Genomic DNA, 13,521 nt, shown 5'->3' with positions numbered 1-13,521 from the left:
CCACATCATCTTGATAATATAGAAGCATGAAACTTGGATAAAAGAAATGAAAAATGTTAAATGTCCACCAAAATATCTATAACAAACTTTTTTCTATTATTGAAAAGGTACGGATCTACCACTAGGTGCATATATGTTTAGTATAATAAAAAAATAAAGAAAAGAAAAGAAAAAAAAGAAAAAGAAAAGGTAGAGATCATGTCTGGAGGTCCTAACAAAAATAATCTCTGATGGGTTTTTAAGAGTAGAGATGGCATTGAAGAAAAACAAAAGAGAATGGAAACAGTTGGATTAGTTATGTACAGCTGCTCAGAGAGGTTTCTGCTAGAGATATCAATTATGCTTTTGAAGATGTTAAAGGACCAATTCTTCAAATATTTGGAAAAGGACATAATAGTATGCAATTTTTCTCATATAGTTGGGAGAAAAAAAGGATCATTGTTCCTATTGTCAAAAAAATGCAAACAAAATATTAATAACTACTAACCCATTTTATATATATACACACACCATTCCAATTTATAATATCTTTGTGAGGTATTATCATTATATGTACAGGATACTCTTAATAAAAGAGGGAAATAGGTAAATCTTTGGAAAAAAGATCCTTTAGCTAAGCCACCCAAGTTGCTGAAACACAAAAACAGTGGCTCAGAAAGCTTTTTGTCCTCATGGTTTAGTACACTTTACCAAGAGGAATTATGACAAAAGAACATTTTAGGATGGCAACAAAGAAGAGTTTCCAGACTGTTGGGCTTCCAGATCTCCTACCAGGCCCTGAGATATTTCTGTCTCTCTTGCAATCTCCCTATCCCCACCCATTAATCCCCTTCTTCACTTACATAGGACTAACAACAAAAAAGGCAGTTTTGTACATCTGTGGATTAAACTGCTATTGTGAATTTCCCAATACCTAGTTAGAAAAAGAAGGCAGTTAGCTAACTGCAATAGGGTTATAACTGCAATAGGGTTATAAGGAAGGTGACTTGGGATAGAAGGAAATATTTTGTGGCATATCTAGTGAAACATAACATACTCTTTGATATGTATGGATATAATTAATATAATATCCTATCATACTTATTGACTAAATAAACATTTGATTTGGCAGAATAAAATGTTGTTTTAAGATTCTCTTCCAACAAGTTTGTTTCCATGAATGCATTAAAATAATACAAAATTCCTTGGTAGATTAACAGAGATTATTTGTTAACAATCCTCTTATTATTAATGAGAAAATAAGGAAATGTATATTTTGCTAAAGGCATTTGCCAGTACAATGAAGATTATCTGGAATAGAATACCAGGCATCCCACAGGGAAGGGGGATATGCTGCAGATGGTGGGACCTCCAAGTGGTTTATCAATATTACTAGGATGATTGTTTCAAGATCCAGTACAACTTCCTAAATGATATTTATAATCACTCAAAAGAGTTCAGCTTAATTATTCACATAAAAAAAGTCAGTCTATAAAGCTGGTCCAACAGAAGAAACACCCTGGACAGATATTCTGGAATGACAATGAATTGTCAAATATTGAAGGAAATAAAGAGAATAAGCCGATTTCTAGTTGGAAAGATGTACAATGCATTCAATGTCCTAAAACTTTCCTTGAAACAAATCTTTTAAACATGAACATTTTTTTGTATAGCTATAAATCCTGGAATGATTAATGCCTCTAAAAAATTATATACTATGGCCACTCAAAGTGCAATGAGCAGATACAGAGTAAAGCACAAATAGAATGCAGCAGCATTATCACCAATGAATAATTACCTAGAAGAAATGCAAAAAGGATATTAAGATGCATTATGTGGAAAAAGAAGACCTATTCATATAGCAAACCTGAGAAATAAGCAATAGAGAGCTTGTATGCTCCGGGGGTATGAAAAAGTCTCAGAACTCTGAATAAAGCCCCAAAGGAGAATTTATATGAGGACATAATTAAAAGCTATGCAGCAATATGCAAAATATAGGAAAGCTCAAATTAGTTGCAATTTGTATCTTTGGAAGGAGAAGTCACATTGAAGAGATTATAGATTCACTGAAAGAAGCATTGATGTAAGAGATTATTGATTCAGATTTAATAATTGAGAGAAACTGGAAAGTTAAGATTGTGCTATAAGCTGTTAAGTATTGCTTTTTAGAAATATCAATTTGCTATGCATTAAGAATATCACTTACCCAATACTACTACATTTACAATCTTTACAAAATATATCCAAAAACATTTAATTATTTTCCTCTTCACAAAGTAAAAGCTCTTTAAATCATGCAAACAAAAAATTTTCTAGTCTTTACATCTTCTTCATACCTGAGGAAGAAACTGGCAAAGATTGCCTACTTGAATATTCAAGGCTGCTACCTGTTCTTCTACGGCTTTTTGAGTTGCAGATTTTTTATCAATGAACCAAGAAGACTGATTTTTAAGTACATCAATCTCTCGAGTAATTATAACATTTCCAGAAGTCTTGAACCTGGTTAACAAACATATTTTAAAATATTTTATTTTAAAAACAGTTTGAAAGTCACCTAAATTTGTCATCTAAATTAATGTCACAATTTTAAGGAAAATAAACAATAACCTCTATACTTCAATCTTTGCTCCATTTGAAATCCTACTTATCATTTATTTCATCTTCCAAAAGGCAGCTAGGTGGCACAATGGAAAGAGTGCCAGGCCTGGAATCAGAAAGATTCATCTTCTGAGTTCAAATCTGGACTCAGACACTAACTGTATGATCCTGGACAAGTTACTTAACCCCGTCTGCCTCAGTTTCCTAAAATAAGACAGAGAAGGAAGTAGCAAACTGCTTTGGTATCTGCCAAGATTTCCTCAGATGTGGTTATGAAGAGTTTTTCTCTCTATAAATGTTACTTATTTTTCAGTCTATATTAATTAGTGAAATACTATAGACATCCAAATCCAACCTACCTATGGTAGCATTCATTTATTAAATTTGAAATCATTTAATTGATATAACTTGTCAAATGAGTGGATATGAAGGGTAAGATAACATAAAATTTTTGAATTGAGTGACTGGAAAGAACAATTGTGGAGGTGTGCTAATAAAAATAAGGAAAAATCAGAAGGAAGAGTAAGCTGCTTCATTCCAAAATAATTAAACTAAAATAAATTTATAAAATAAAAAAGTTTTCTTTTATTCTAAGCTGTAAGTTAGAAAGAAGTATGGTACTGCATAAAGAACATTGGACCTGGAATCAGAGGACTGAGTGTCTGAGTCGGATATTGCTATGCAATATGGGTCACAAAATTTACTTAATGTCTCAAGTTCTCAGTATCCTTATCTGTAAAATGAAGAGTTAGGTTAGAGCTTTCAAGTTCCTTCCAAATCTAATATTCTATGATCTGTTATCTCCTAACCTATTTTTTAAAAATACAGTTTGTCTATTAATATAACTACTTCAAAGATTAAAAGTCCTCGAAGGTTCTTGCATATGTTCTAGAAAATAAAGAGTAAATTTCCAACTAAATCACTTGAAAAAGCCAATTTATATTAAGCCATTTTTATTTTGCATTCTGTCTATGGCCATCATCACAAACCCTAAAGATGACTACTAACAAAAGCAAAATAATTTATTTAGACTCTAAATGTTTATTAATTAACATATAGTTTTGCTTTGTTTTAGGTATACATTTTTAATGGCCACTGAGTGGTCCTTATACTGCAATATTGCACACTGTTAAATTCTTCTACATCTGATATTACAATTCATTATCTAAAATAATTTTAAAACAAGAAACATTTTAAGTGATTTCAGTGGAGAAACTATCCCTTAAAGGAAACTAGTTTTTAAAGAAAATGCTTGCATTAAAAAAAAAAAAATACTCAAAAAGCAAAGTTAAGCAGTATATTTACTTATTTGAATGTTATATTGTTGAGAAGACATAATTGATATTATTGCATTATTGTCATTTCCTATAGCCAATGCATAAAACAAAATATGTTAAATGAAAAAACTAAAAGCTAAATACTGAAGTTTAATTTGAGCATTTTCAACACTCACAATTCAATTTCAATTGAGCCTTTGGCACATCCTCGCTTCACATAAAAGCCAACCTAAAGAACACAAGAAAAGGCAAAATGAGTGAGAATTCTTGAAAAATTATTTAACTTGCTAGATAGGAGACATTGAGCAATTAGCATTACTAGATATCTATATTTATCAGGTGACCATATTTGGTTCTTTAATGCATATGATATATACATACACATCCCCTCGACTGTGTAAAGTTGCATTACCTAAATTCTAGGTACTATCATTACTTCTTCCTATATATATCTTTAATTCATTATAATGGCATAGCACACAAACATGAAAGTTTAAATAAGATAACATTGTAGTGCTTATAGTCTAGAAAAGAATATATCACATATCGCATATATAGCACATAATTAAGAGAGTATATAAGCAAGTGCTAAGGAAGAGAGAAAGAGGAGGAGGAGGAGAACATTACTGTTTTGGGGGAAGAGGGGAAAAAAATGGCCAGGGAAAGTTTCCTAAAGAAAATGGTATTTGGATGAGTAAAAGTAATCCAGGCAGAGAACACAAGAAAAGGTCCCTTTTCTTTCTTTTAGGAAAGCAGCCAACTTTCTAAACAGTCAAATTAGGTGTTATTAGAGATGCTATATGAAGAGCATTATTAAAAGTTAAGGGAAGAAAGGTAGAATGACCCCATATTTTAGAGAATTTTGAATGTTAGGCTTTTCATCTGACAGCAACATATAGCATAAATTGATTGGGGCAAAAGTGAGTAGAAGCTGGTTACACCTTGGTAGAGGAGGTTATTGCAAAAAAGTCCAAGAAGGGGGTTACAATTTGAAATAGAGGATTGATTTAAAGTACAATGCAGGAGAATTAACATATGGAAAAAAGAAACTACTCCTGAAAAGCATACTTTCTATGCTTGACCAAAATAATGTAACCTTTTCTCCTAAATCCTAATTGCTTAGCAACAAGCAGTTTTTGGCTATGTAATGATAAACATTGGATTTTTATCCTTTACATAAATAAATACTAGTTTTCTAATTCATTATAGTAAAACAGATACTTTTAAACTGATTAACTGTGTGCTAGCACCATGACATTAAAGAAATGCTTTTCTCAAATATACTTTTGATGCTAGAATAATCCCAATAGGGCTCTGAAATTCCTTTAAAAGCAATGACTATTATGGAATCAACAAGCAAATGCAAATATAGTATTTCTATATTCTTTTCACTGTGCTAGATATTGAAATAAGAGACAAAAATGAAATGATTTTATCCTTAAGGAACTTACATCGTCATACTCTTTAAGGGATTTGTACATTTACACATATTTATTTATAAAATAAATACAAGGTAATTTAATAAATACAAGGGAAGGCATTAACAGCTGGAGGGATGAAGAAATGCTTCATGGAGAACATGGCACTTTAGGTGAGTCATGAAGGAATGCTTTATTAGACGTCAGGTTGAAAATGATCAATGGGCAGTTCATGTAAAACTGGAGCTTAGGAGACATATATAGACTCGAAAGTCAGCTTCATAGAGATAATGAAATCTATGGCATCTAATAAGCTCTTTGAGAAAGAAAAACAAGAAAAAGAGAGAGAGAAAGAAAGAGAGAGACTGGAGCTTAGGAGACATATAGACTCGAAAGTCAGCTTCATAGAGATAATGAAATCCATGGCATCTAATAAGCTCTTTGAGAAAGAAAAACAAGAAAAAGAGAGAGAGAGAGAGAAAAAGAGAGAGAGCGAGAGCGAGCGAGCGCGTGCCCAGGACAGATCCTTGATGAATACCTCCAGTTTGGACACATGATATGGATGATGATCCACAAAGGAGACTGAGCAGTCAAACAGAAAGAAAACCAAGGAAGAAGAGTTTTCCCAGGGGGGGAAAAAAGAATTCAGGAGGGAAGGGCAGTCAATAATATTAAATGCTAAAAAAAAGGTTGTAAAAAGGAATGTAAAGAGAAAATGTCATCAGATTTGGTAATTAAAAGATAATTTTCTTTTTTAACACATTGACTCTATTTTGAATTCCAGCACTAATTTTTCTATAAACAATATAAGAAAATATAAAATATAAATTATAGGTAGGAGAGTAAGAGTTGAGACTTAGTGCAAACACTCCATGTTGTCAGAAAAAAAAACCCACAAAAAAAAAAAAAAAAAAAACCAAAACCAAACCAAAACAAAAAAACAAACAAACAAACAAACAAAAAAACACCAAACACAAAAAAAAAATGTGTTCTGAAAATCAGGGTGCATGACATACTATCTTTGATGGTAGTCCCTAGAAGGTTTATTCCAGATTGTAAGTGATTTGAAAGAGAAATACCATATTTACAAGTTTCAGTGTATTCGAAGACTAGAGAAATCTATAAGGATTCAGTGTAATAAATATAGCATGTGCAATGAAAATGCTATATTCTGTCACAATGCCTTCTTTATGTAATGATAACAATGCTAGAAATTTTGACAGACACCAGTCAGATCTTATATTGAAAAACACTGTCTCCCCTCTACAACCTTCCCAACTACTTTGGACTCACCCTAGCCCATGCGCCCTGGGGTCCCACAAGTATCTTCATGATAACCTATACCCTAGCACTATTTAGGAAAGCTAAAGCCATGCTTCACTTCATACTCATCTCAGGCCAAGTCCTTCAAAACCTGGACAACCCACAAAGTATGAGCAAATCAAATCTGCCACTGTTTTTTTTTAGATTAATTATATCAATATATCCACTAAAGTCCCACTCACTATTCCTGTACCCTTCCCCTTCTTGGCTACCACTTCTCAATGTGTGCTTTGTTTTTGTATTTATAACGCTAGAGCTTAATCCTACAATATAGCACAGTACTTGGTACATAGTAAGTATTCAATCAATGTTTTTCATTTATTTGTATTTAAATGATAAATTTCTAAACTGCTTGTAGAAGAGTTTGTACTGCCATGGGAGCAGAATAAGGGGCTTAACAAAACAACTTTCAGCATGTATTTATGCTAGCAAACACACATATGCAGATACACACTAGACACACAGACACACACACGACAATGCTTTTAAACTTTCTATTTACCAGATGCTAAACCTCAGCTTTGAAAATGTTGCTATTATAATTTTAGAAGAGTCAGTCTCTTATAATTACATGTAAACCATCATTTAGAGTTTCAATCCACTTTAAGAGCTGATGATCATTTTATAAGCACAGCTTCAAAGTTTTTCCTAAATCATCTAGTCTGGAAAAATAAAGTATGATGACTAAAAGGTTTTTTAATTAAATCCACCAAAAAACAGTGGGTTTCTTTTTAAAAATGTAAGCAAAACATTTTACCTTATATTCCCCCTTCCCTCAACTTCTTATTTGACCACTACTCAAATAAAATGGGTTTATACAATCAAAGAATTCCGATATAGCATCAAACAACTCAGAATCTGTTGAGCATAAACAAATGCTTGATAATGAAAACAAGGAATGTTACTTACCTTATCTACTCGGCCTATAAAAGATGGTTTACCAGCCAATCCAAGACAAATGGCACAAACTATGCTAGATTTCCCTGTTCCATTAGCTCCAACTATCATATTCAAGTTGGGTCCAGGGATTACTTCACAGGTATCATAGGTTCTGAAAGAAAATGCAGTACACCAAAGAGATAAACCAAGGGATAATGACCTAACAAGCATTAAACCAAGCCACAATTGTTTTTTTCCTTAGCCCATTCCTCTCACTCAAGGAGTTAAATAAAGGAAATCCCTTCATTTCCAGTGATATCTTAATCCATTGTAAATAGAGAAAGTATCAATATTAATCCCAGTACTAATCACTTTGGTAATGAGGAAGGCATTTACTATTTATCACCTATATCCATTTTCCTAAGAAAGTGTCCTCTATCTATGACCCAACTTTCTAAGGGGATTTTCCAAGGATTTTGGAAAGAGTTTTAGAGAACTACTTCTTAATATTGTTTAAAAAAACTAAAAAAAGTTTTGGGGGCAGCTAGGTGGTGCAGTGGATAGATGGGGCTGGGGCGCCCTGAAGTCAGGAGGAACTGAATTCAAATCTAGCTGAGCAAGTCACTTAATCCTAATTGCCTCAGCAAAAACAAAACAAAACAAAAACGAGAAAAACTTAAAATTTTTAATAAGCTTCCACACTAATACCTTCTATCTATCACTGATGATTTAAAAAGACACAAATGATACTGTCAAAAGGAACCTATAAATCATTGCAAAGAGTCTTAATTAACAACTAGAGATCTAAGAGATACCAGAAGAATTCTCACCCACTAGTAGTAGTATTTTATACCCACTAAACTAGAAAATACAAAGGGAAGCTAATTTAAATGATAGTTCTCAGTAAGATTTGGTGGAGAATGAGCCCCATGACCAGAATAAATCAATTAACCTACGTATTTATTAAATGACTATATGCCAGGTACTATGCTGGTCAACGGGAATAGAAAGATGAAAATGATAGTCTTTGACCACAAGGAGTTTATATTTTATTGGAAGGGGAGGAGGGGAAGAGAGAGAGAGACAGTAAGTGCAAACCTAAGAATAAAAAGGCAAGGGGGATGGAATGGGAAATGGGAGGTAACTAAAGAGATCAGCAAAAGCTTCAAATGGGAATTGGTTTTAAGCTAAATTTTTAAGTAAACTAGCAAATGCAGAATCCAGAAGGCTCTGATAAGAGGAAAGAGTTGAAGGAGGACATTCCAGACACAGAAGATAACTTGCACAAGGTACAAAGATAGGGAAGCTTAACAATTCTTTAATTTAGAAGGTAATGCTTTACTCAAAAGAAAATAGCTAAGAGACTAGGGCATGGGACACAGTATTAATAAGACATGCTTATGTGACCCAGATACCAGAATAGAGAAACATAGTAGGAAGCTGATTTGTTTTGTACCCCAAATCTGTCAGGGGCTAGTATTCTTGAGATTTCCTAGGCACCCATCAGTATAATGTCTAGAGACTTAACCCCACAAAGAAGACATAATTTTACTAGCTAGCAAGTGTACCCACTTGGTACTTTACTAGAACTAGGAGTAATGTGTGGAAGTTGCAAAAAGAAGCTTGATGTAAGGAAAACTTACTAACAATGAAAACTATCCAAAAGCGAAATGGACTGCTCTGGGAGGTAGTTGGTCTCTCCCTCACTGGAAGTCTTCAAGCAAATACTGGCTGATCACTTGTTGGGTATGTTGTAGTAGATATTCTTTTTCAAGTATGGATTGCATTAGTTGAATGCTAAGGTGAAATTCTATGATAAAGAAATATTTAATGTGAACTATCAAGCACATGGATTATAAGGGAAAAAGAGCAATAAGTAACATGTAAATGCAGTATAATTTGATTCTATCAAGTAGGGAAATTACTAGAAGAAATTCCTAGTTCAATATAAAGCACAAAATCTACTAAAACCATTTCTTAATGTAATTCTCTCCCCCCACCCCCACCCCCACCCCCAGGCAATTGGGATTAAGTGATTTACACACAGGTCACACAACTAGGGAGTGTTAAATATAGGCAGATTTTGAACTCTGGCTCCTCCTGACTTCAGGCCTATTGCTCTATCCACTGGGCAACCTAGCTGCTCCTCTTTAATGCAATCCTTAACAATAATCCTAAAACTATGACACACTAATTTCAGAAGGATGGGATAGAGGATGATCCATGGATCATCTCTTTGGGTTTAGTTGAACCCTACCTTAACACTAACTAGGCCATACTGACTTCTCAACTCCTGGAGGAGAGAATGAGCAAGACAGAAAAAAAAAAAAAAAGAAAAAGGTTATCCCTGTCTACCAGAAGAATAGTCAACCTCTATATACATCTTCCAATAGGTTGTTAGGGAGCCCTCCATACTTTCTAAAGTAACAAGTATCTCTAGTTATTCAAGCATTTATTTTTAAGGCACTTACTAAGCTTTAAGTACTGGGAATACATACACAAATTGACAGTCTTTGCCCTCAAGGAACCTGAAATAAGAGTAGAGAGAGCCCGCCAGAGGCATATTCATTGCAGGGGTCCTCAAACTACAGTCCATGGGCCAGATATGATTATCCCCCTCACCCAGGGCTATTAAGTTTCTTTATTTAAAGGCCCGCAAAACAAAGTTTTTGTTTTTACTATAGTCTGGCCCTCCAACAGTCTGAGGGACAGTGAACTGGCCCCCTATTTAAAAAGTTTGAGGACCCCCTGATTTAGGGTGTCTGGTATAAGAATTTATTTAAATGGAGGCTCTAACAAGAGTCTAGTAAGAGGGAGGTTGTGGGGATGAAAGGTACTTTCTATGTGTGGATTTTAGGACTAGGGCATGGTGAAACGGGTCTTTTTCTTCAGAAAAAGAGACAGTCCCTATTATTAGCTGATTTGATTCTCATAATACTCTTATTATCCCCATTTTATAGGTGAGGAAACTGAGGCAGACAAAGATGAAGTGCCTTGCCTAAGGTCACAGAGCTAATAAGTGTCTGAGGCCATACTTGAACCCAGACCTGGTACTCTATCCATGAAGCTGATATGAACTTTAAACCAGCTGATTCTGTAAATGTCAAAAGGAACCCATACTGTTCCTATTATTAATCTTTTTTTTTTTTTTTTTTTTTGCTGAGGCAATTGGGGTTAAATGACTTGCCCAGGGTCACACAGCTAGAAAGTGTTAAGTAGCTATTATCAATCTTAATTGCATATAAAAGGAGGTCAATTTTCCCAAACTGCCCTGTTAGTCTTGTTACCTCTCTCTTAAGAGAGTCATTCAATGAACTCTACCAATCATAACCTCACATAAAGTCGTCATACATTGTTGTTGTCACTCACATACTCCTCTCCTTATTCCCAGACCCAACCTTTGTTCCTTCTTTCCCAAGACTTTAAAGGTGCCTGAACCTCAAAGAAAGTTGATATTTCACATAATAAATGGCAAATCTCTGGTCCTGTGATAAATGCCTGTGTCAGGGGTGTTTCATGTCCCAAAATGAACCATTACACTCTCCCAAATCTACTTCATGTAACTACATCAGTGTCACCTTGCTACCTCTGCTTCCCTACTCAAATCAAGCTTGTGAGAAATGGATGGAATTTTGTTTCCATAGTTATGAATTGGAATTAGAATTGGAAAAATGAAACTTAAATTAGAAAACTGAAATCCACAAGGACATCAAATAATAATCAGAGATGGAGATTTTAGATGTGAACAGGAGATCTCTAGAACTCTAGCCTCCTCAGGTTATCTTTCCCTATAAGAATGTAAGTTCCTATTTTTTTTTTTAAAGTCACACAGAAAAAAAAAGAGAGAAATAACTATAGTTAGTACCTACCTACCAGAGTGGTGAGAATCATGATTGTAAAGAAAGCACTATACAATTCTAAATTGGTCTTGAATACAATAAATTTAAAATGTCAAAAGTGATCAAGTAAATGATTTTCTATGTAATTTGGAAATGTCTTTTACTAAATTGATGACATATGACTGATAAGTGTTGCTTCCTGTGTTAAATATATGATATTGTGTGTTATTTTTTTCAAAATTTTTTCTTATGTTGTGAAATTTGGGGAGTCATTGTATCAGAAATGCTATTTAAAAACACCTTCCTTTTTAATCTGGATGCTGTTAGGTTATGAATTGAGGTATTAAAAGAATGTGGATTTTTAAAAAATGTGTTTTTACACTAAAAGTTTATCCAGCTTTGTTGTTAATCCAAACAACATTGAGAGAAGTGAGAAAGGTGTGCAATCCAAGTTAAGGGATAGCAAAGAAAAAGGCAGAACAGTGAAAAATTGATGGCCATGTACGTACATGGAATAGCAAGATCAGTTTGAGTAGAGAACACTCAACTTACAACATGAAAGGAGGGGAGTACTATGAAATAAGACTGGAAAGAATAGTTGGGGCCAAGCTGTAAAGGACTTGATTGCCAAACAGGGGAATTACAGTTGATTCCATTAGTAATGGGGAGACACTTGAGTTTACTGCTTAGTTGTGACTACCAAATTTCACAACATAAGAAAAAATTTTGAAAAAAATAACACACAATATCATATATTTAACACAGGAAGCAACACTTATCAGTCATATGTCATCAATTTAGTAAAAGACATTTCCAAATTACATAGAAAATCATTTACTTGATCACTTTTGACATTTTAAATTTATTGTATTCAAGACCAATTTAGAATTGTACCACGCCAGTATCCAGGATACCTCAGAATCAGCCAGAGTCAGGATAAGCAAAAGTTCTTAGTCTTTATTCTTGGTCTTTAGACGCAAGATTGAACAGGATGGAAACAGAATCTCGGCAACCGCCTTCTCCCTACACTACTACAGCCAAAGAGTGACCCTGGCTCATCTTACTCCACCCCCTAGTCCCTCCTACAATCCTCTGTATACACTTATCATTGAGCCAGCACAGGATAGTGGGAAGGACCATTTTCCAAGCATATGCCCATAGAGTATTGTCCAATCTGTAGTTAGCCTCAAGTGCTCGACAATCCTAACCTCAGTGCATAGACTCAATAGTTTCAGCTCTCTACACTTAGTGGTAATGAAATGGTTAGACCTGCTCTTTAGGAAAATCAGTTTAACAGTTTCTAAGGGCAAAACAATCTCTCTTACATTCTAAGCTTTGCTAAGGTAAGTGAACTTATCTCCTACATTATAAGCTTTTCTAAGTGACAAATGTACTGTTATCCTTTCCAAGGAGTCTGTTTTGAATTAAGAGCATCATACATACCTTGACAGACTACTACCTCCTAAATCAAGTCTGTGAGAATTTATTATTCCACTACTCAAATGAACACTTCAATGACTCCCTACTGACTCTAGAAAACCTAATTATTTTTAAAGTCTTTTATAATCTAGCCCTGGCCTACTCTAGCCTCACTGTGCCTACTATGTCCATGGTCCTACTATTAAAAAATACTCCCTCCTCCCTCCTGCCTCACTTCAACTAACTTCCTTCAAAAGACACTGGAACACCACCTCCTCCAAGACTCAACCAACTACTACTGAGATCCCCTTCTAATTACTTGGCAGTGACTTTATACTTATTTTATATATTCACACACTTATAATTCTCCTCCTTTAGAAAAAAGCTCCTTGAGATCATAGACTGTTTCATTCTTTGTTGTCCAAGTAGTTACTTTTTATTCTGAACAATCAAAGCCCAAGGATTCGAACAATCCATTTAGTAAAAATATATTCAATTACCTTTGATCTAGTAAAAGGAGTGGGTTAAAAAGTTCAGGAAGAGGAAAACAAACAAACCAAAAACCCAACAAAAAATAGAAAGGTCTCTCAAAATAAAAGTCCTTTTATATTGTTGTCCCAAAGGCCTAGAATTGGGTGCCAGATCAATCTAACTGGAGATAAAGTTAACCCCAAATCTTCACTGCTGCTTCCTTTCCTAATAGTACTAGCCAATGTTGTAGGAAGGTGGGGGTAAAAAGGGTTATTTTAGGTCTCCCTACTATTTGGCCCATAACATTTATATCTGCAT

General features: G+C 34.2%; 1 protein-coding gene across 4 annotated transcripts in view; it reads right to left on the bottom strand.

Moving 5' to 3' along the window:
• Window positions 1–13,521, bottom strand: part of SMC5 (structural maintenance of chromosomes 5) — a 75,463-nt gene that overhangs the window by 49,868 nt on the left and 12,074 nt on the right. For 3 of the 4 annotated variants that reach the window (XR_004230370.1, XR_004230371.1, XM_031943618.1), the window contains exons 2-4: window positions 7,505–7,646; window positions 4,031–4,083; window positions 2,316–2,478 (exon numbers count right to left, since the gene is read on the bottom strand). Coding sequence is in view for 2 of the 4 variants with exons in the window: in XM_031943618.1 (XP_031799478.1) it covers window positions 2,316–2,478; window positions 4,031–4,083; window positions 7,505–7,646 (358 nt within the window). In the remaining 2 variants the exon portion in view is untranslated. Of the gene's footprint in view, window positions 1–2,315; window positions 2,479–4,030; window positions 4,084–7,504; window positions 7,647–9,117; window positions 9,285–13,521 lie in introns of all 4 variants that reach the window. The other variant, XM_031943632.1, reaches the window with a different exon arrangement.

This window comes from Sarcophilus harrisii, chromosome 1 (genome assembly GCF_902635505.1).
Source record: "Sarcophilus harrisii chromosome 1, mSarHar1.11, whole genome shotgun sequence".
Classification (NCBI taxonomy): domain Eukaryota; kingdom Metazoa; phylum Chordata; class Mammalia; order Dasyuromorphia; family Dasyuridae; genus Sarcophilus; species Sarcophilus harrisii.
The sequence above is the reverse complement of the archived record's forward strand: the minus strand, read 5'-3'. Positions and strand labels throughout refer to the sequence as shown.